Source organism: Sminthopsis crassicaudata, chromosome 3 (assembly GCF_048593235.1).
Source record: "Sminthopsis crassicaudata isolate SCR6 chromosome 3, ASM4859323v1, whole genome shotgun sequence".
In the NCBI taxonomy this organism is placed as follows: Eukaryota; Metazoa; Chordata; class Mammalia; order Dasyuromorphia; family Dasyuridae; genus Sminthopsis; species Sminthopsis crassicaudata.
In genome coordinates, this window is record NC_133619.1 from 353,455,607 (window position 1) to 353,480,047 (window position 24,441).

At 35.5% G+C, this 24,441-nt stretch overlaps 1 protein-coding gene across 1 annotated transcript in view; it reads right to left on the reverse strand.

Moving 5' to 3' along the window:
• Window positions 1–24,441, reverse strand: part of MYO7B (myosin VIIB) — a 136,773-nt gene that overhangs the window by 104,728 nt on the left and 7,604 nt on the right. Inside the window, exons 2-5 of the mRNA XM_074301720.1 lie at window positions 8,869–8,911; window positions 5,601–5,705; window positions 4,864–5,016; window positions 3,242–3,426 (exon numbers count right to left, since the gene is read on the reverse strand). Of these exons, the coding sequence (XP_074157821.1) occupies window positions 3,242–3,426; window positions 4,864–5,016; window positions 5,601–5,705; window positions 8,869–8,886 (461 nt within the window). The 5' untranslated portion in view covers window positions 8,887–8,911. The remainder of the gene's footprint in view (window positions 1–3,241; window positions 3,427–4,863; window positions 5,017–5,600; window positions 5,706–8,868; window positions 8,912–24,441) is intronic.

Consider the following 24,441-nt stretch of genomic DNA (forward strand, 5'->3'; position numbering starts at 1 on the left):
GGCTATGAAAGCTTCAGTCCATGATATCCCTGAATTCTTTTGCCTAAAATCAAAGTTTGAATTTCTGATACTGAATTGTACTTCAGGAGTGTGAATCAATACATTTGATATTACTTTTCTTCCTGGGTCAAAGATCACACACTGTCTATCTATTCTAGTGATTAAGACAGCAATTTTCCAAACCATTCTAAACATAAACACTGTTTTATAAGTACTCGTAGGGGGTTGGGCAATCAAGCCCACCCCTGGAAGTAGAAAATCCAGGAGGTAAGCAAAGAGGAGTTCCAACTCTCCAAAGACTATCCTAGAGGTTTTATAAGTATAAAACTCCACTCTCTCTAACTGCAAGGTCTTATCCTTGTAAGGTTTCTCAGAAATTAACCGAACTGTATTTAAAAATTTTTTCTGAATATTATAGTCAATACACCACAATTCCTTTTTGCCTTGGGCCATAAAGCCTACTCCTGTCTTTTGAAATGAAGGCACAGGAGTTTTGAATGGATTAATGGGCAGTGCTGATGATATTATAGCCCTTCCTTTTCCTCCTCCTCCTTCTTCCTTGGCTCACAAAGGTGGGACTGAGGGAAGAGGGTCAGGAATTGGAAAATTCCCCAAAGGCTGATTTAAAATTCAAACTGAGCTTTGCACATAAGAACTAAACCTCTTCTCAATGGAAGGATAATCAAGAAATTTCTTAAGACAATAATGCACGTGGTAAACCAACAAAACGCTAAGAAGAATTTCTCCAACTGAAGTCCATGTGGTTCTTTTATTTCCCTCCTTAGCTTCAGCCACTGGTTTGTGTAGTAACCTAGCTTTTTCTTCCTTCTCTATTTCAACCTGTAATTTAACCTGCAAGTCTAGTAACTCTTTTTTAATTGTTTGTTGTTCTATTTTCAACTCAACTTCTAGTTGTTGAATTTTATACTCTATACTGTCATACATACACATTAGCTCTAGGTTGCTCCCTGTCCGAGTTATATTTAATGGGTGTGGGGGTAGCCTTCTCGGAGCTTGAATCCAAGCTTCCTGCTGTCCTTCAGCAGTGATCTTTGTTAAAAGATCTTCCATCTGGCTCTTTAACCTATTTATATAAGCATTATGCTCAGCTCTATCCTTGAGCCTGATCCCAGGGTTACCTGGATCCATATTGCCTCTCTGCTTTCCCTCCTAGGCGGCGTTTCTACCAAATCTTTCAGAATCTTAATTCCGAATGTTAAATATTAATTTTCAAAACCTGATAATTTCTGATGCCCCATGTTCAGGCGCCATTTGTAACATGCCCTCCTGACAGTTACTATTACTAGTCTGCCCTAGGCCCAACAGAGCACCTTTGACCACTGACCTTTGCAGTATCAACTCTACCTGCCTCGCCTCCTCTGAGGCCTTCAAAGGTCTCTGGCCACGATTTCTTGAATAGTAGTTTAATAACTGGTAGCACGCTCAAGAACAGCTACATGTAAACTTAAAAGCCTTTATTATACCTACTCACATAATGCCCTGACTTAATTCCCTGATTTGTTAACTCCCTAGTGAACACTTGGTCTGAAGACCCACATGTTCACTACCAAACTCCTTACCTCTCTCGGCTATCTATCAGCTTGGCTCGGCTACCCCAGGCTAGGGAGCCAGGTTAAAGAGAGTGACTTGCTGTTTGCAGTGGGCTTATAAAGGGCCTGTGAGGTCACACATACAGCCAACCAGCGAGAGAGTCACCACCCATTACAGAGCTATCTCAATATGGCCAGGATCCCACCCACAGGGCAGTCCTATATTCACAGAAATTACTTCTGGACCACTCAATCTCCTGTTGCACTGTGGCCATCCATTTAAAGGGCCCTTACAGTCCTATGCCTTAAATTTCATCACTCAGGTTCTGTATCTGGAATGCCCTCCCTTCTCATTATCATCTCTGAGAGTTCCCAGCTTATTTCCAAACATAGTTCAGGAGCCACCTGTTAAATTAGATCTTTCTTTACTCTGTAGTTCTGCTTCCTTTATCTTGAATGATTTCAGATGCTTTTTTATATTTCTTTATATTCCTAGTATTATGTGTTGCAAATTGTATTATAGTATTCCATATATCAATATACCACAGTCTGATCAGTCAGTCTTCAAATGCTGGATGTTTAAGTTCCTTCCAAGTTTTTTCACAATCATAAATAATACTTTGAGGCCCAGATGACTTTCCTATATCACTGTATAATTAGTATATCTTTGAATATGAAACCATCTTCTTTTTTTATAATACTGTAAAGACATATGGTATAGGTAGTTGCACATGAGTAGGAATTCTTGGAAATGAAAAGTCTTTAAGATTTGAGAATGAAACAATAATGATTGACTTTTAAGGCATCAGCTATAGCACATTACAACAAGAGATAAAGGCAAAGTTTTATACTTGAGCTTAAAAAAATCAGCTTTATAAGAATATGATGAGGGAAAACATGGTTAAACAGAAATTCATCTGGAAAAGATCTAGAAATTTTAGCAGCCCGAAAGCTCATTGTCAATCAATGATATGAAATGTAGCCAAAAAAGTGAATGCAAATGAGATTGTATTAAGGGAGTAATGTCGTCCAGAAATTAAAAAAAAAGTAATAGGGCTTTCCTATTCTACCCTGGTCAGACTATACATAAAGAGGTGTACTTGGGTCTGAATTTTACATTTCTAGGAGGATACTGATTAACTCCAATGACCTGAGAAGGGCAATGGGAATGATGAAACAGCTTGAATTCATGCTAATATAAGAGTTGATGGAAGGAACTGAGGATATTTAGCTCAGAGAAGAACAGAATTAGGTGGTATTGGGTAACTGTCTTCAAATCTTTGAAGAATTGTTATGAACAAGGGAATAAATTTGTTCTGCTTGGACTCAAGGGCCAAAACTAGAAGCAATGGGTAGAAGTTATCAGGAAAAAAATATATAGGCTTGATCCAACTGGGAATAAAGAACCCTTCTCAACAATAAGAGCTATTCAAAAGTGAAATGAGGAGAATGGAGACTTTGTTTCCAGTCTTCAAGCAAAGAAAAGGTATGTTTTAGAGGACTTTTTTTGTTTTGGACTATATGACCCCTAAGGTCCCTCTATAACCGAGATTCTCTGAAATATTTAGAGATGTTCTTTACTTTCTTTCCATCATGGACTTTGCCTCCTCCCAAATTGACTCTGGACTTCTTTGCTCTGTGACTCTCTATGTCTTCATTCTATAAATGGAAGTCCAGTGGTTCCATGATACCTGATTATGCAACACTGGTCTCTCTTGTTTTTCTTCATACTGAAGTAGCAGCTGTCTGCGATGGCAAAGACATGAGGGGGAAGTTCCCCTACCCGTCGGTTGTAGTACAGCTGGATCTGGTCCATAGAGTAGATGGGTAGTACCTGATAAGGATTCACAGCCACCAAGATCACACCTGTGTAAGTCTGTGGACATGAAAAGGAATTGTGATGTATCTGTGGACCATGGACACAAGTGAGGACTGAGATAGTTACCCACTAGTATTCTGCTTAGGCTAATGATATGCTACACTCTTGTGGCAGGGGAACTAGACTGGCAAATCCTCTTCAGATCAAAAGGAATGAGTGGAGCAAAAAGTGATGAAAAAAGGAACAAAAAGAAGAGGTAATGGGAGTGAAAATACTGCTTTATTTGTTTGTTTCTTTTGTTCTATGGAGTGCTTGTCAGTCTAGTTTCCTACTATATGAGCATGGACTTCTAGAAGGGAAGCTATTATGATTTCTACATACATTGATACTAAAGTTGGTTATTGGCAATGGAAGCCTGTGGTTTGCTATAGGGAGCCAATCCAACTATTATGTGATAGATGTACTACCTAGAGTTGACTTAGTATTCTTCACAGGGAAAACTGAGAAACTGGTGGTTTGTCTTTGGGTATCCTGGTTTCTCTATCTCATGGTCTGTTTCCTTAGCCAGCTTATCTTATCTCCTTCCCACAACCACAAGCCCCTAATGCCCTCTCCCTCCTCTGTCCTATCCAAACTTGTTTCTCAGATCTTTCATTCATATTAAGGCCCCAATGATTATTAGTAGATTATAATGTGATCTTTTCATTTATTTTAACAAAGAACAAAACCTTAAGCTAAAAAAATGAAGCTTGATTTAGACATCAAGCTGTAGATCAGAAAAGTTTGAAATATTCGTCAGACCTCAAACCCTTGAAATCAATTATTTAGTGTTCATATAAAGTCACAATTTTAGAATTACATAATTAGACAGCAGTGCAGAATGGTTGTCGGAAATGATTTGCCTTAATAGGAAGACAATTTTTTTTTTCTTATTTAGTAACCTGTTTATAGGACACCAGAGCAGGACCTTATCTATGTCCAAGGATAGGGTCAAGGAAAAGCTCACCCAGTAAATAAAGACATCAGATACTATGAAGCTCTTTTATCCAAAGGCAGAGCTCTAGAAGTAGCACTTATAGAGTAAGTGTCCACTCCATTTAGAGAAAGGAAAGACGCAAACAGGAATTAAGAAACACGCTCCTCTCGTCTGCTGGAGGTATCTCAGAGGTCAACTTCAATCTGATCTTTGGATGCTCTATCCTCTTGATTGGGGATCTTCTGTCCCCATCCTCAGGACTTTGTCTTTTGTGCTGCTGCTTTCTTTGCTGGAACCCAAGTACTATTTAGCCTTTTCATTGGCTGTGAATGAAATGCTCTTTTATGTGCTGTATAAGACAGCAGGGAGTATCTTACTCTTCTATTTGTATCCTCAGCACTCAGTACAGTACTTGGTACAGAGTAAGCGTGTAATAAATGCATTTCTATTCCATATGCTTCCTGAACTTTCAAGGGCTAACATTGTACTGCTACTTGCATGGGAGTGAAGAAACTCACATAGATTTTGTGCTCCTGGTAGCGGATGTGAAGGTTGTGCACCATACTAGCTTCATTCAACTCCCCCAGGAGGATCATGTCTTCCACTCCTTGAGCTGAACTGGGGTGCATGAGTTGGAGGCATTTGAAGTCCTGAGCTTCAATCCAGAGCTCCTGGCAGAGAAAAATTGATGGAATGGGAGGTTAGGATTTTCTTAGCAAAGTGCTTTCCACCCATGGAAATCATACGACTGACCCATTGTTTTCCCAGGAATAGGAATGAATTTTCCCTAACCTAGCCAGATTTTTTTTTTGCCCATTCTTCCTGTGGCTAAAGGCAAATGGGAATTAGCAGGGGTCAACCTGGGATTAGGAGTCAGTTTGTCTATAGGCAGCGGATATAAATTCTTTCACAGGAATTTTACCTGTGACTTTGGAATTAACTACCATGCTCTAAACCTCTCAAAAACCAGCCATAGATTAGAATCACCTCCCTAAAATCATATAAGAGAACTTTTAAACATTTGATCTTAGGACTATTCAACTCTGAAATGACACCAGATTTTACTGTTAAGAGTAGGGGCAGTGCCTGGGAGAGGAAGTGGGCTCTGATAGAGAGATGACAGTACATATTTAGGGCTGATTATATCATCCTTTTCTTTCTTCCAGTAGAGGAAACCTCATCAAGTGTGGTAAGAATCCCTGGGTCAAGAAGATTTCCTTCTGACAATAATCAATGAATGATAGGAGAGTCTTACCTTTCCCTCATCATCTTCTATCAAGATTTTATTAGGATTGGTGTTATTCTTCACAACTGCCCCAATTGGGACATTGGAGGACAAATCCACCCACACATGATCACCCTAGAAAAGAAGAGACAATTGAACAAAGTGAATAAGTATAAATTCTACCCATCCTGTAAATCCTACCTGAAATCTCACCTTCTTCATGAATCTCTTGAGAGATTACAACCCATTGCACAGCAGTGTTTCTCTCCTTTGAATTCCCTTAATAATCACTATTTAACATACACTGCCTTTAATTGCCAATTATCTTGTGATAAATTTATATTTTGTTTTTCCAATTAATATGAAAGCTAATTGATGGCCAGGACTCAGTCTCATAATTTTTCAAAGCACTTTCAACATTGCAAATTCAATTCACTTTAAAATTTAATATGCATTTTATAGCCTTTTTTCTATCCACCATCCACCCCAAGTCCTAGTCCTATTCATTATTTGATTTTCCTTTTATCCCTAACATAAAGGACCTATTATATTAAGCACTGGAAGAAATAGAAAACTTAATAAACATATAATCAATACATAATCAAAGATAGGGATGTGGTAAAATGATTTGTATACAAATAACTATGATATAAAGAAATGATTTATACATGGTAAGCCTTCATTAAATAATTGTTGAATGATTCTTGTACAGTCCTAAGCAAATAATGACAAGAATACTAAAGCCCAGCTGGAAATAAAAATACAAATTGAATTTTGAAAATAGTACTACAGCTCGGAATAAGCTAATGCTGACAAGGAATGCTGAGCATTAAAAAAATGTATTTTTTTAAATGCTGCAATCTGCCAGACTAAAAAATAGCATACTATTCATCTATTCATACAACTCATCTAACACTTATTGTCTGTATGGGCAAATGATTCAGCTTTCCTGGGTCTTAGTTTCCTCATTTGTAAAATGAGGGAGTTGGACCAAATTGATGTACAGGCCTCTTTCAGCTTTAAATATATGGTCCTATATAGGGTTCTTGAAACACAAAGATAATATCTGAAAAATCATGGGATCATAAGATATTAGAGCTGGAAGACATCTTACATGTTATTTAATCCAACCCCTCATTTTACAGAAGAAATAAAATGAAACTGAGGTCTGAGTCATACACAAGATCTCCCAGATAGAGGCAGGATCAAAACTACAATCTGATTATTCTGACTTCGGTCTTTTTCTATATGGCATTCTATCCTTCTGGATAGATAGTAGAGTAGAAGCTTTGAGGAGGAGAACTCAGCTGTTAGTTTGGAAATTCCTGATCTCTTCCCAAATCTAGTGACATTTGACAGTGCTCTCCAGAGGCTTCTTTCCTGCAATAGAGAAATTCCTGGAAATTTATGGTGAATCAAATTTATCTTAGATTCACAAGAAAAGATGGTCATTTAAAGGCATGTCAATGTAAATTTTTTCCCTAAAGAGTGAAGAACATTTTGGTAAAGTGAATATAATTCTTGCCTAACTTGGATTTCCATATGTTTTTAGCTTTATCTCAGCTATCAACTATGGGTCCGACATCTATTCATTTCACAAATATCTCTGGAGTTTCTATTATGCACAAGATTTTGTGCTGGTTCCTGTGTGGTCAGGGAAAGACAAAATATAATTACTACCTTCAAGGAGTTCACATTCAAATAGGGGAGATAAGACATATGCACAAATAAACGTATAGCTCCATGCCTTAAGGTGCCTTAAGACACTTCTTTGAGTTTATCTAAAATTTATATCAAGTTATTTACATTTCCTATACCTTCTACATGAAGCTTTTCCTATTCTCCCCCCAGATGCCAGTGCCCTCCCCTCCCCACAAAATCACTTTAAACCTACTTTTCATATATTTTGTATATACATATGTGTGTACATGTTGTTTCCCTCAGTGAAGGACTGCTTCATTTTTATCTTTATGCCCTTGACATCTAGTGCAGTGTCTAACTCATAGCAGGTGAATCTCTTCAGGTGAAGTGTTCTTTATTTACTCCTTGATTGTGTAGAGAAGAATTTTTCTTAAAATGATTTATTTCAGTCTTCTGTGAGGCCTCCCAAATTCTATTATTCTGGGACATGATCCCTAAACTTAAATTTCCCCTACCTATATCCTTCATTCATTTAATATTCAAGTTTTATTTAAATGTTTTTAGAGGTAGCTCAATGCTGTGGAAAAAAATGCAGAACTTGGAGTCAGAAGCAATGTTGGTTAAAGCCAGGGCTCTGACATATTTTAGCTTTGAGATGCAGGGAAAGTGATTTTATCCTGTTAAACCTCAGTTTCCTCATTGGCATTAACTGACTCACAGGGTTGTTATGAGGAAATGACAAACTTTAGAGAGTTCTAAAATTGTGATCTGTTCTTCTTAAACATTTTCTGTGTATAAGGCACTGTTCTAGGTGCTGAAGAAGATACAAAGATAACAATCATACACTTTTCAACCTAATGAACATCTATCATATGTCAGTCTTCTTTCTCATATGGAAAATGAACCATTTTGTCCATCCTCTTCTAAAAATTACTTTATTCCATTGGCTATTTTTTGGACTTCCTTTGGATTTTCTACCATTCTGTTAGGTCTCTTTTGAGAAATGGTGACCAGAATTGCATGGAGTTTTAGATATGTAGTCATCATGTTTTTGTATATAGGGAGAAGAATTTTATTCCTTTTATTTTTGGCATTTGATCTTTCAGGAAAGGCACGGTCCTTTTGAAAGTGCTCTCCAAAGTGTATGGGACTGGAGGATAGGTGGGGAGAGACGTGTTCAAGTACGACTTTGACTGAAAATTTTTATAGCCTTTCCTCTTAAGGACAAAGCAATCTCTCTGCATATGGCTGAGAGACTATGAAGGTATAGTAGGGTAGGGGACAGGGCACAGAAGGGAATTTGTAGTTGAATATTTGGTTCGGTATCCTTCCTTCCATATCCCAAGGACTAACTTTCATGTTCTAGATAGAAATGGGTGACAACAAAAACAATAGCAATTGACCAATTTTGCTTTATAATTTACAAAACTTTTCTACCCTTATCTTAACTTGAGCCTCTCAACAACCCTGAAAAGCAGGTACTAATTGGTACTTGGAAGAAAAGAGGACTATGGACTGACCCCACTGATTCTGTTCAGGTGATACTACATCTGATGATACTGCATTTTTTTCCCCTTGTGTTGAGAATAGATTTCACCAGGCTTTGTATAACTTTCCCCCCATTTTGTCCTAGTACCCAAAAAGATCAGTTGCTTACCTGTTTGAAACCTGCCATCTCAGATCAACTGTCCACATACAGCCTGTTTAAAAGAGAGAAGACACATGTCATCAGCAGACCTTGATGTTAGTCAACTCAGTCAGAACCCCAAAAATTTTTTAAAGCCAGTATTTATTAAATGTTTGCACTAAGGAGATACAGAAAAATTGTAAAAACTGCACTTTGCTCTCAAGTAATTTATACTCTAGTTGGGGAGATAACTGAAACGGAGTTTAATTGGTGTGGGGTTTGATAAATTTTTGATTGGATGCTTTTACTTAGTAACTCATAACATTTCCCTCTTTTGCTGTTCTTGATGCTTGATCAGGAAACAAATTAAATTGCTTTTTTTTCTTTTCTTTTTAAGTATCTGATTTAAGGGATAGTTTCTGGATGGAAGAAGAGGAGGAGAAGTAAACAAATTAGAAAAGTAATTTGATGTAACAATAAGTCATTAAATCAAATTAAAAAAACAAATATACCGAGGAAAGAAAGAGGAGAAAAGTATCGGGCCTTACCAACCTTAAGATAGATCCAATACAAATAACTACAATGCAAAATAATGTACTATAAATGCATATGAGAAACACAAACTGCTATGTAAAATCCAAATAGGGAAAAAGTCATGTTAAAATGTTCTTTTGTCTTGGAAGATGGTCTTACTTCTTTAAAAGATAACTATAATTTCCTGTTTAATAAGAATTGCAGAAAGAATGGAATAGGTAAAATTCAGTTTTAGAGCAGTATCACACAACATATGCTACAATACTTTTCAAAAAGATATTTGTTTTGTATATAAAAGGTTATCATAAGAAAAAATTAAAGGTGGTTGGATGGAAGTGGAGACAAGAACAACTATGTCAAGGGTGATAACTCCTAACCAAACATGGAAGAAAGGAGATTACAATAGATATAATAAATAATTTTTATTATATTCAATTAAAAAATTGGGGGGGCAGCTAGGTGGCGCAGTGGATAGAGCACCAGCCTTGAATTCAGGAGGACCCGAGTTCAAATGTGATCCTAGACACTTAACACTTACTAGCAGTGTGACCTAGCAAGTCACTTAACCCCAGCCTCAGGGAAAAAAAAAATTTGCATAAAAATCAATGCAACCAAAAAGCAATACAACAAGGCCAGTGTGAAGATGTGAAAATGTCAATTTGGGAAAAAAATTTGTTGTATAAAATATCTCTGATAAATTTCTGATATCCAAGAAATGGAGGAAATTAACACAAATATATAATGTCAACAGTCATTCTTTAATGTATAAATAAATGGCCAAAGGATTATGAACAATTCTTGAAAAAGATGATGAATTAGCAATAACTAAGATTGTTTCAATCAATAAGAATAAAAGAAATACAAATTAAAATGCCTCTATAATTTCACCTCACAATTAATGAATTGGAAAAAGATAACACAAGATAGAAATGAGCAGTGTCACAGGGACTAAGAGAACACAGGAACAGTAGTTAGTAAAAGTTTGGTAGACCTGTAACTTTATCTAACCATTTCAGAAAGCAATTTAGAAATATTACCCCAAAAGTGTCCAAAATATCTGTGATTTTTGACCCAGAGATCTTACTAGGCATATTTCACAGAAGTTAAAGAGAAACAGAAAGATTTCATACACATCAAAATATTCATAAAAACACATTTTGTAGTTGTAAAGAACTTAAAACAAAATAGATGGCATTCTGCTAGGGAGTGGCCAAACCATTGAACTATGTGAATGAATTGTAATATCTTTGAACCAAAAAAAAAAGAAAAAATCAACAAATATGAAGAATTCAGAGAAGTATGAAAAGATATGACCTTATTCATGAAAAGAAAGTAGACACAGAAAAACAATAATCATGGTGGCTACAACAATATAAATAAAAAGAATGAAAAAAAATGGCACTGAATCCTCTGCAATTATAAACAGCCCAGAAGAAGAGTTGAGAAAATGTTTAGCTTCCTTTTATCTCCAGCCAGCTACCATGTTTCCATGACTACATGACATCTGTTTCTGGTATGTACTATCCCATGCCTATCTGAACAGTGAAACCAAAAGATCTAAAAAAGTCATTAAAATCCCACCAACAACTGGAGTCCAAGAATCAAAGATTACAGTATCCAAATCTGGTGAAAAGACCATGCAACAATTCTTAGGAGTGTCCAGCTTAATCCACCTGAGAAACGTAGTGGTTTGTCTATCTGCTGTGCGAAACCCGAAGTGAATTCAGTGGATATTTCTTGAAGGGAGAAAAGAAATGACTCTGATGGCCAGAAAATAATCTGCCTGCTCTCCCCCAGTGTAAGGAAAGTGAGTGTTTTCTAGTAATAAATTTAAGTTTAAGGCCACTATCTTCTAGGAATAACATGGGTTATAGAAAGAAGAATACAATTCCTTTTTTTAGGGAGGATATTGTACTTTAATTCTTGTTATTCTTTCTCAGTAAATATGTATTTGTAAAAGTTAGTGTTATTGTTAACTGATATTAAGATGTTAATTGATTAATCATGATAAAGAGAGCATACTGGAAGGAGGCTCATGTATGAGGAGCCACAAACTCTCACAAATAACTATTAGTAAAAGTTAGTGTTATTGTTAACTGATATTAAGATGTTAATTGATTAATCATGATAAAGAGAGCATACTGGAAGGAGGCTCATGTATGAGGAGCCACAAACTCTCACAAATAACTATTAGTAAAAGTTAGTGTTATTGTTAACTGATATTAAGATGTTAATTGATTAATCATGATAAGAGAGCACACTGGATGAAGGCTCTCAGGTTACCTCTAAAACCTTAAAGGGAAAAGTAGTTTGTCACCTTCTGGGGACCCAGTTTGCCGGAAGAAGTAGGAATTGGGGGAATATGGCTAGGGAAAGTATTACACAGAGGAGGAAAATGTGGCTGAGAGAAAGCATCAGGAGAGAAAGAAAGCAGATGGGAATAGGGGCTACAGAGCCTGCTTTGGCCAGAAACCTCGAGGGCCTTCCCCTCCCAGATTCATTCATTTATTTATTTAGATTTTTGGACTAGGTGAAAGAGGAGATTCTTTGTCTCAATTGCTACCGGGACTTAATCACAGAATGGATTTGTCTTTAGTCAGATTGAGACTTGTTGAAGACCTTAGGTTAGAAAGGCCCACAGCATCCAGGGCCATCTCCAGTCATCCTGATCTATATGTGGCCATCTCCAGTCATCCTGATCTATATCTGGTCATCTCCAGTCATCCTGATCTATATGTGGCCATCTCCAGTCATCCTGATCTATATCTGGTCATCTCCAGATGTCTCTGGAGCGGAAACTGAGGCAGGGGACCTTGCACAGCCCTCCCTCACCTAAATCCAATTAACTTGCCTCTCCTAGCATCATCTCCCTGATGTCATGGTCCTTTTCAAGAAGGAAGGACAAACAACATAGACATCTATTTAGGAAATCTACAGAGGCAGGGAAGTTGGTGAAGGATTGAATTAATCTTTAGCTTCCTTTGGGAGATGACAATCAAACGAGACTGTCTGAATTCTTATCTAGGAAATACTTTCCTTCTCCAATAAGATTATCAGGCAGACCAGCAATTGTGTTGCACTACTGACCTGTCAGGAAGCCCTGTATTGGTCATCAAGGCTGCCTGATCTGCTGGTAAAACATGTGGAGTGTTTTGGAGAAATAGGGAAGCAGATAAGGAAATTGAAGCAAACAGAGGTAAGTGACTTGCTCAGGGTCATACATCGAGTATGTGTCTGAGGCCCAATCTCAACTCATGGAAATAAATCTTACCAATTCCAAGCTTAATGCCCTATGCCATCTAGCTGCTATCAATTATTAATACCCCAGTTTGAAATGCCAGACCTCTGAAATCAACATACTGATCTAGAAAGAAAGACATACTATTGGAATAAAAATAGAATGTGCTTGTAAATGTTTAACTACTGATTCTTCAGGGAGAAAAGGCTATGTTTTCAATAGCTTTTAGTTTTATTTAGTTACTAGTTTTAAGTTAAACTATATTATTCATATAATTATATCATATCAAGTATTCAATACTTATGTTATATCATAATTAAATTAATATTAAAATTCATCACTTTATCAAGCTTAACAATCAATAAAACAATATAGCATATCCTGAGTTGTATCCTTCCAGATTTCTGAGGTATAAATGTTCACACTGATAATTTACCAGTTTTTGATCTGGCCCCAGCATATTCCTTAGGGCAATGCCAAAGCAAGACAACTTGGGAAAGGTGCCAATATGGGTGTCCTGGGAAACTGTAGTGTAGCCAAAGGTGTAGGGAGGCCTAGTCCTGTGACAAAAGAGGCCATGGATAAGATAAATAAGTTATTTATTATAGAATCCATTCCTCATAGGAAGAAAGATCCAATTTAGCACTTAAACTGACATGTGACTGATATATCCCCAAACCCTGGAACTGCTTGCAGGATATATTTTCTTCAGCCAGAAGCAATTAAAAACAGAGAAGTAAGTAAGTAAACTGCGTAGTTTCATATTTAACATCCCTCAAATTGACCTGGGGCCTACTCTAAGGGAAAATATTAAGTATATAAGGTAGAAAGATAACTTGACTGGGAATCAGGAGGTCTGAGTTCTAGCTCTGTCACTAATTATGAGAAAGCCATTTCTCTTTTCTGGGTTTCAGGTTCTTCAATTGTTTAAAAACAAAAACCAGGAGCTGATCTCTCTTTTCCTTATTACTATCTCCAGAAATTTCATGGTGATAGAGTGAAAATGGCTCAGTGAGAAGTATTGGAGTCAAGCTCTCCGGATACAACTTCTGGACAAAGATCATCCAGATTCTGATTGACAAAGCTGAGAAGTCACAATGAGTCACAGCCCAAAGAGGCTTAGGGAGACAGATGGAGAAGTCTGCAGACATCAGGGTGAGGGTCTGGCCAGGGGCAGACATAGATCACAGTAGTCTAGCACTCATGGGTTGCAAGCCAGTAGTCATTCAAGACACTAACAATACTGAATACACTTCTGAGTAATTTATTGAGTAGGGTACTCCTTCAGATAGCTATTTATTGAGAGGCAACTGGAGAGACAGTCATACTTATTGATATTTCTGCTGTATTAAACACCATTGTCTATCCTTCTCTCATTGTACTCTTTTTTTCTGAATTTTCAATACACCTCTCACTGTTTGACTTTTTTTTTCAGCTTAATGTTCATTTGCCTCCTTTTCTAATTCATCATCTAACTCAATATCACCCAAAATTATCAACTTTTCCTAAGGCTTTGTCTAGGCCCTCTTCTCGTCCCTCTCTACATTCTTTGTTAGTGACATTATCAGGTTATCCCGGGTAACTTACAGTATAGAGTGCTGATCCATAACCATCTTTTTCAGTAAAAAAAAAAAAATTTGTGCACAATACACTTTTAAATTTAATCTGCATCATTAACATTTTCTGCATTATGTTCTAAAGTCTGGATCATCAACAAAACCAATAAATCAAACCCTGATTTGTAGCATTTGCTGATTCTGAAGGTATAAATAAATACTCCAAGGTACAAATAAACTATGAATAAATATTTTGAAATTTTAACATTGGCTCTTTTGAACTGGTTTAAACTGCCTCTGGCACACAATTACCAACCTCACTCCCTTCCACACCCAGCCTCAGTTTCTTCTTCAGTTACTTTGGTTTTTTTTTTTTTAATTCATAAGAATGTTTGATGAAGCCTAATCATGACGTTGTTAGAAACTTGTGTTAATGAGCTTTACATCTTAATCCTTCAAACAAGTTAGCAATAGTAACACTCCTATTTACATATTTTGTAATATCTCTTAAAACTTTAAACTTAGTAGATTTTATATACATATATTTTATTTATACATTTTATATATATACATGCATATAAAATATATATTTGTGTTTAATGGCCATCTCTAGGGCAGGGAAAGGAGGAAAAAATAAATTTACATGTTAAATTTGTTATATATTTAAAAGGAATAACAAGTTGTACATAATAGATTTACATTTTCATGTGCAATCATTTTAATAATATTATGTTATAGAAATGATTGTCTTATTCCATAAATCAAAAATAAAATAAAAATATTTTTTAAAAAATTTAATAGATTTTAAGTCAATTCTAAGATACAACTTAACTAGATAGCACAGTAGATAGAATGCTGGACCTCGAGTCAGAAAACCCAGAGTTCAAATTTAACCTCAAACACTCATTAATTCTATGGCTCTATTTAAATCACATAACCTCTTTCTGTCAGTTTCCTTATCTGAAAAATGAAAATAATAGCACCTGCATACCAGGTCTGTTATGAGGATATAATGAGGTAAAAGAAGTAAATTGCTTTGCAAACATTAAAGCTTGATAACAATACTAGCTATTATTATTATAATTTTTCTTAAACCAGATATTTTAAAATTCAACAGAAACTATCTCTCTGACTAAACTCATCTTTAAACTTAATTGTTTAGAATATTCAAACATCTACACACAAGGATCACCCACACTATAAAATGTGATATAAAATGCTTTAATCATGATTATTATACAATACCACAATGAAATAACTTTCAATATTTGAAAAGTGGTACCTTTTGTTAAAAAAAAAAATTGAACTTGACCCAATTCAATACAATGACATGGCTAATCAATTTTTTTTTTTTTATTTTCAAAAAGTATGATAAAACAGTTGTGGCTGGTGACAGAAATGATTATTAATAACTAATGGGGTCCTCATTTCAAAACTGAGTCTCTGAAGAATATTACTGAAAATGAGATTGAATTAATTTTCTCCTCAATCTTGTTCAGACTCCAACCAACCTTACAAAGAATTTAATCTAAGATGAGGAAGCCCATTGTGTACTACATTAATTCTTTGATTGGATTGCTCAAGTCTGGACAATTTAGAAGGAAATTATAAGTTCAAAGCTACATCCCTCCCCCCCATTAGAATAAATCCATCTGCCATTATAATATTCATTCTCTCTCATTGACTATTTACCAATCAAAATTGATTGCCACCCTTAGTAACAGCCACTCTTCCAAGGGCATATAAACTGTGAACCCACCATCATGGTTGTTCTTTGGCATTTGAGAATATCACTGACCCTTTTATTAATGAAAAACAAGCATTATTAATAAAGTTTTTAATTACCTAGAAACTATGTCTCTCAAGCTTTTTAAATGTCACACTAGAATTACAGCTCAAACACAGAAAACATAATCAAATTAATTTAAACACAAACCTACCTAATCTATATAACAACTTTATTAGGACTGCTGAACAAAAATTTTAAATAGACTTTCATGATCAAAATTCTTTGATTAATTAAATTAATTTAAATAGGTTATAAGTATGGTATGAGCTTTAAAAAAGAAATATATTTTTGAAATAAATAAAGCAGAAGATTATTACTCACTAGTAGTCTCTTTTATGTATGTTATCAAGTCTACCTTTTTTTTCTTCTTAATTCTTGCAAAGATCATTTTTGTTCCAGGGATATATACTTGTGAATTTCCAAGTATTCCATCAAAACATTCTTTACCAGGATGATACTTTGCAATTTTTGACGTTTGTGGATGAGAATCCTGGAGTCTGACCAGCTTTTTCTCCAAAGAGTCCACTCAGATTTGGTATCTCCCTTTTCAGCTGTGTGATACTGTCAACATCACTCAATGTGACTTTGCCTCAGTCCTGCACTTTAGCTGGCTAATTCCCTACCTAAACCTGCTTTTTCCTTTCATTTTATCTATTTTATGTAAACCTGTATGTGTACACATTTATGTACAACAAGAGGTTCAGAGCTAGAAGTTGTCTTAAAAGTCATTTAGTTCAACTCCCTCATTTTATAGCTAGTATAGGGGAATTAAGAGACTTATCCAAGTTTGCACAGGCATTAAGCTATTAAAAAAAATCTTACTTATTATAATAATCATCTTTTAATATAATATTATTGGGGCAGCTAGGTGGCAAAGTGGATAGAGTGCTGGGCCTAGAGTCAGAAAGACCTGAATTCAAATATAGCCTCAAATGCTAACTGTGTGACTCTGGGCAAGTCACTTAATCCTGTCTGCCTCAGTTTCCTCCTCTGTAATATGAGCTATAGAAGGAAATCATAAATTGCTCCAGTATCTTTGTGAAGGAAACTCCAAATGGGATCATAAAGAGTTAGACATGACTGAACAATAACAAAAAATAATACAATTAGTCATCATGGTGTCAGGCATTGTGCTAAGCACTTGGGATGCAAAAAAATGGTAAAAGACAGACCCCCATTTCAAGGAGTTCCAAGTCTAACAGGAGAGAGCAACATGTGAACATCTATGTCCAAGAAAGTCATAGACATGATGAAATGGTGATAATTATCAAAGGGAAGATATTAACATTAAGGGGGATTAGAAAAGACCTTTTCCAGTCTGCTTCTAAAAGATAAGATTTTAGCTGAGATTTTAACCCAAATCCACCACACTTACCATTGTTTTACACAATCACTCTATATGTTATCTTTGTGGTAGAATGAAAGCAGGACTGTTTGATTTTTGTCTTTTCAAAATATCTTTTTTTGATTAGTACATAAGATCAACATGATAAGTACCTATTGTTTGAAGTAGCTTTTGAAATATATGGATTAAGTATTAAATAAGAGCCATAAGTAATAGTAATTGAGTGAATTCAAAGAAAGGAGAATTCAATTTGATCTCGAACAGCCAGAAAAGATTATGATTTGAGCTGCATCTCCTACTATCCCAGTAGCTATTTAACTACAGGCTCTTCAGGATATGTGGTATACTTTTAAGTTTAATTTGTATTAACTTTTTCTCTGTTATTTTCTTAAGTCTAGACTAGACTAGAGATATCAAACATGGCCAATGAGAGCATAAGCCTACAACATTCTTGATTGTGACTGAATCAGATTACAGTATAATTGGAAAATATTTAACAAAATGAATAAAAATACATTAAAATATAGACAATGTCAATTTGAAGTTTTCAAAATCAATATGTGCCTGCAGGGATCTTTATGTACTTTTAGCACCCTATTTCTATTTGAGTTTGACACTATTGGTCTAAACAATCAGCAAAACAATAAATCAATTTGCAGTATTTCTGACTTCCATGGCATAACTTCTCTTGCTGAAAACTTAACAGTGGGCTCCCTGGAACCATTCTGAGGTGGCTCTAGTACACCACTGGACATTTTAAAGGATGGATATGGAGCGGATGAAAAGGAGAGAGGGCATTCTAGATTTGAGAAGTTGAAGAGTAAACAACATGAGCAAATTAATGCTAGATTCAGGTAGTTCTGTGATTAACTTCTCTTATTCCAATCTGAAATGACTCTGGAAGCTGAAAAACAGTTTTGCTTTGACCAAGAAAGTGATGGTTAAAGGGGCCTCAGGATTTGAGAGTTAAATGACTCAAAGTCAAATCCTGATTTAATTACTTCCTACCTAAATGCAAATGAACTGGTCAACTTCTCTGGGTTTTAATTTCCTTATCTTTGAAATAAGGAAATTCAATTTAACCTGGGATTCTTTTCCTTCCTTATATTATGAGCCCCTCTGGCAGTCTGCTGAAATCTATAGATTTCTGCAAGTTGTTGTTTAGATGCTAAATTTCAGTTAAATGTTAATGAAAATAAAGATATAAATTTTTTTTTCTCTATCCAAGTCCACGGATTCCAAATTCATGAAATCTATGCACAGATCACCTAAGGTAAAGAATTGCTGATATGTTCTCTAAGTAGATCCCTGCCTGCTCTCAATCCCATGATTCATTAATGGATGGCAATATCTCTGCTCACCTGGATGGAATGCTCCAGTTATCTCAGAGCTGATAAATATACAGGTTAATTAGGTCTGACAGGAAATTTCTGAAGTCAATGATTTGAAAGGAGAACAGATCTCATTAGGGATGCCATAACCAAGCTGGGAAAATACCTATCTTGGGGGGGAAGCCATGGGTTGGCTGTAGCATCTGGAATCTGCCCCCATCAGCCAACAGACAAAGTGACCCATCAGTCTTAAAATTAGTTCCCCCTGCCCCTTTAAACTGTCATGGGAAGAGTGGAAGTCTATGACTCACCATCACCTGGGCTCTTTTGTCTGTACACAAAGTATAAGAGGGCACAGCAGGTATTTATCCAGTGATCATAGCCAGAAATCACAGTCAACTGGGCCAAAGTCCAGGACCAATGGGAAGATGGAATAGACAGGACAAGAGTCAGACACCAAAGTTTCAGAGAGGCCATACAATTGGCACAGCTTAGAGCCTCCGGGACTCTGGAAGAGCAGTGCAATAGAATTGGAGGGGCAGAATGATGTGACCCTCATACAGATCTTTTGTTTTTTTCCTGATGGAAGGGAAGGTCCTAACAGTAAGATTTAGAGCTGGAAAATATCTTTGAGATCCTCAAGTCCAAATGCCCCACTTTACACAAGAAAAAAGTGAACCATAGAAAAATGACATGAATCATTCATAGATTCCTCATAGAGAGAGAGGTAGCATAATCCACTCTGAAATTGGATTCAGAAGACACAGTTATCAATCCTAGCTCCAACACTTAATAGCTAAGTTTTCAAAACATTAAATGCCAAGACTTCTTTTAATCTGAAAAAATTTACTTTTTCAAAATGAATGATACTTATTCAAATTGAAATACTATGAAAATGTCATAGGATCATAGATGTAGAGCTGAGAAAGACTTTCAAAGCCATCGAGTTTGACCCCCTCATTTGAGAAACAAGGAAACAGAGTCAAGGAGAGTTTAAATAGATCACACAGCTAAGAAGAATCTGAGGGAGGACTTGAATGGCATTTGCCTGAATCTGAAGGTACATGGTCCTGACCACTGCCAAACATTGCCTCTCAAATGTTGAGCTGTTTCTATAAGAACTGTCAAAAGCAAGTTTCCTAGCTTCCCAAGTGTTTGGTTTAAGGGCCTCAAACTGTCAGTATTCCTGAGGTCTCCTTTATTAGGTCCATGCTCACAAAAACAAGAATTTGTCATTGTTTCAGAATGTGAATAGCCACTGATATCTCTTCTCCTCTCCTAGTGGGCTCCTAACTCTAGTGACTTCAATTACTGCCCCTTCTGTGTCCCTGAGAACAACTATAGCTATAATAGCCACCCCAGACACCGTTAAATCTTCATTTAGAGTGTCCATCCCATGGGTATGGTCTTACATTTTCAAAGCAAATGTCTTTCAAGGGCTTAATTTCTCCAAGTCTCACTTTTTTTCATTTGTCAAAATGGGGATAATTATTCTTACAATATTTATCTTACAAGGTTATTAGGATCAACATGGGTTGTAGATATTGTTATCTACATTATAAAGTTGTTTTTTTTTTTTTAAAGAGATTATCCTCATTAAAGTGGGTTAAATAAAAATAAAATAATAATTATGGTTATAAATATACATTTCCAGGGCAGCTAGGTGGCGCAGTGGATAGAGCACCAGCTCTGAATTCAGGAGGACCAGAGTTCAAATCTGGTTTCAGACACTTAACACTTCCTAGCTGTGTGACACTGGGCTAGTCACTTAACCCCAACCTCAAAAAAAAAAAAAAAAAAAAAAAAAAAAAAATATATATATAGTCTCTTCTTGATGCCATTTGGGGTTTTCTTGGCAAAAATACAGGAGTGGTTTGCCATTTCCTTCTCCAGCTCATTTTTACAGAGGAGGAACTAAGGAAGACAGGGTTAAGTGATTTGCATGGTACAGCCAGTAAATTTCTGAGACCAGTATTTAAATTCAGAAAGATGAGTCTTGCTGGTTCCAAGACCAGTGTGCTATCCATTGTGCCACTATAGCTTCCTCTAAATACAAATAAAATTATATTTATAAATAATATAATTATTTTAGTAAATTAAACTCATATTTATAAATATATAACTAAATATATAACTAAAATATATATATATAAATATATAACTAATATATAACTAAATATAAATGGGTTAAATTTAAAATATATATCATATATGTTATGCATATCTCAGAGAAGTGATGAGACTTTCCCAGTATCATATGATCAGAGATTTAGAGCTGAAAAAGGCCTTGGAGGTCATTGAGTTCAAGCTACTCATTTTATAGATTAAACTGGAACACACATGTTTTGTCATGAATGCAAATGGTACTTCTCTTTTACTTCTTGTTTGAGAAGAAAGGTTAAATGACTTTTCCAATCTTTTCATAGTGCCATGCTGCCTTGCTAATAAATAGCAGAGCCAGGGTCAAAACTTAACATTCAGGGCTTTCTCCTATACTACATTGCCAAGTTTAGTCTAAAAGATGAGAATATAAAAATCTGTGACTGTGGTCAGAGGATGTAGGTTCAAATCCTGTTTCTGTCTCATTCCCTGTGTGACATTGGGTAAATCATTGGACTAGCTGATCTTTAAGGTCCCTTCCATAATCCCCATTTGAATATAAACTCTTTAAGTTGGTATTAATATTTCAGTCTTTGGCACATAGAAAGTGCTGAATAAATACTTTATTTATTTAATTATATGAGCTATAGTCAGCAGCCATCTATATAACAGAAGCATAGAATTGTAGAAATAGAAGACACCTTAGAAGTCGTCTTTAAACTCTTTCATTTCATATCTGGTAAAACAGTTAGGTGGTGCAGTGGATAAAGCACTGGGCTGTGAATCAGAAAGACTCAACTTCAGGAGTTCAAATCCAGCTCCAGACACTCATTAATTATGTGACCCTGGGCTACTCAAACATCTTGGTCTCAGTTTCCTTACCAGTAAAATCTCCTGGAGAAGGAAATGGTAAACTACTTCAGTATCTTTGCTAAAACAAACAAACAAACAAACAAACAAACCCACAAACAAACAAAAAAACCCAAACAGGATCATTAAGAATCAAACACAGCTAACAACAACAGCAACAACAACAAAGAAGCTACTCTAGTGTTAGCTCTGTCACATAGCCAGAAATAGTCCAAAGTGGGATTAGAACTCAAATCTCATGAGTCCCAATCTACTCTATACATTGAGCTTCAAGTGAAATCTTCTTTTCCCAAATAATACATCTCAAAATATCTGAATCTTGAAATTCATACTTTGGGTTTTTAGCACGATCCCATTTAGTTTCCTCTTTCAGAATGCAAATCTTCCCAGGTTTCATTATTCCATTAGATAGTAAAATTATAGAAGGCAGAGTCTGTGTTTTATTTCTCTTTTTCCATAGCCCAATAGAAGATGCTTGAAAAATCCTTTTTGAATAAATTGAATGAATATAACAAGGACCAGAGTGAGGATCCTCAAAAAAAAAAAAAAAAAAAAAAAAAAGACAAGTAATGAATTCTTGTTGAAGGGGAGGATTAGATGGCAGACTAACAGCATGACAGTAGACCATCTTTGGATACATACAAAAGCTTGTTTCATAAAATATGAGAATTTAATGCTCCAAAATGAGGGAAAAGGAATAAAGAATATTGACCAAATACAGCCTTGCCCTTCAGAGTGAAAAGAGAACTGGATCTGGAAGAAGTAGGTCTGAATTTGAGTCTTGGTTCAGCCACTTATTGACTAGGTGACCTCTGAAGATGGACTAGATTGATCTCTCAGTCTATTTTCACCTTTGAAATTCATGATTATATGGCCCCTTAGAACCTTAGGAAAATTTCAGTCTCTAAAGAGGGTAACTGGTTACAAGGGTTGATATGATAAGCCAAAAAGTCATTTCTGTTTCCAAAATAGCATTGCACCAACATTCCACATACTATCATCCTTTTTAGTCAAGCTGGAAAATCCCTTTTTCAAGTGTTATAAAAGAAAACATCAATAGTTGGGAATTATTGCTTAAATTCCTTATTACAATTTATACCTAAAATAACCAAACAAAACCTTTATACTTCACATGATGATCAAACTTAAGAATTTCCAGAGACCTTGGTAGTCATTTGGTTTAATCCAGGGATGAAAGGAATTCACATTATAATACACCCAAGAAGCATCTTCTTGTTGGTCCTTCATTTTCAGAGGACCAATGACATCAGAGGATGATGTCTTGACTTGTGTGTAAATTGGATTTAAGTGATGACACAAAGTCATCAGATTCACTCTGCAGCATCACATACTACAGATAGCCTAAATGTGTCTTTAGTGTCTGACAAAGTGGCTGCTTCAGCCACCTTCATGGCCAATGGAACAAATTGTTCTCATCCACCCATTCCACTGGGGCATGTTCCCATGCTTGGGGGTAGTTTTCCTTCTAACTCACTAATAAATTTGAGTCTGTATATTACCCCCAACCTAGTTTAGTCCTTCTGCCAAAATGGTTTTACAAGGTCTAGCTACTGCTTTATCATAGCTGGTCCTTCTTTTTTTCTTTCAAAGTTGTTTTATTTTAGGTTGTTTTATTGTATAATTTTCTCACTTAATTATATTCAATTCATTCTATATGAATACATATAATTTTTTCATGATTCTTTGAAAATATCTGTTTCATCACTTCTTTTTTATTTTTAATTAAAGCTTTTTTATTTTCAAAATATATACATGGATAATTTTTAATATTCACTCCTACTCTTTTCTAGTCTAAACATTCTCAGTTTCTTCCACTGATCATAGGACATAGATTCAAGATCCTCCAGCATCTTGATTGTCCTCCTCTGAATACTCTCTGATTGATCAATATCTTTCTTAAACCATGGACCCCAAAATAGAAAACAATACTCTAGAGGAAGTCTGATAAGGACAGAGTAAAGGTGACTACCCTTATTTGTCCCTGGAAATGATTTCTCTTTTTAATTCTTATTTTTTAGATTGTACATGCACATTCATCTTTTACATATTTCCATATGAATCATGTTGCAAGAAAAAAAAATCAGAAGAAAAAGGAAAAACCAAAAAAAAAAAAAAAGAAAGAAAAATATGAAAATACTATATTTCTATCTGCATTCAGAATTCATAGTTCTCTCTTTAGATGGGAATGGCATTTTCCATCCAAAGTTTATTGGAATTGCCTTGGATCATTTAATTGCTGAGAAGAGCCAAGTCCATAGTTAACCACACAATCTTGCTTTTGTTGTGTACAATGTTTTCCTGGTTCTGCTTGCTTCACTCAGCATCAGTACAGGATTTTTGTACTTAAGGATCCTTTTCCCTTTTCTATTATTTCCTTAGGATATGGACCCAGTAGTGGCAGTGCTAGATCAAAGGTTATAGACTATTTTATAACCCTTTGAATATGGTTACAAATTGCTCTAAATAATCAGGTCATAAATCCACCAACAATGCATTAAGGTCCCAGTTTTCCCACATCCTCTCCAACATTCATCATTATCTTTTCCTGTCATCTTATCCAATTTAATAGGTGTGCGGTAGTACCTCAGAATTGTTTTAATTTATTTTTCTCTAATCAATAGTGATTTAGAGCATTTTTTTCATAAATGACTTTAATTTCTTCATCTGAGAATTGTCTGTTCACATTCTTTGACTCTTTATCAATTGGGGAATGACTTGTATTCTTGTAGATTTTAGAAATGAATTCTTTGTCAAAAATACTGTCTGTAAAAATTGCTTCCCAGATTTGTTTCCTTTCTAATATTGCCTGCATTAGTTTT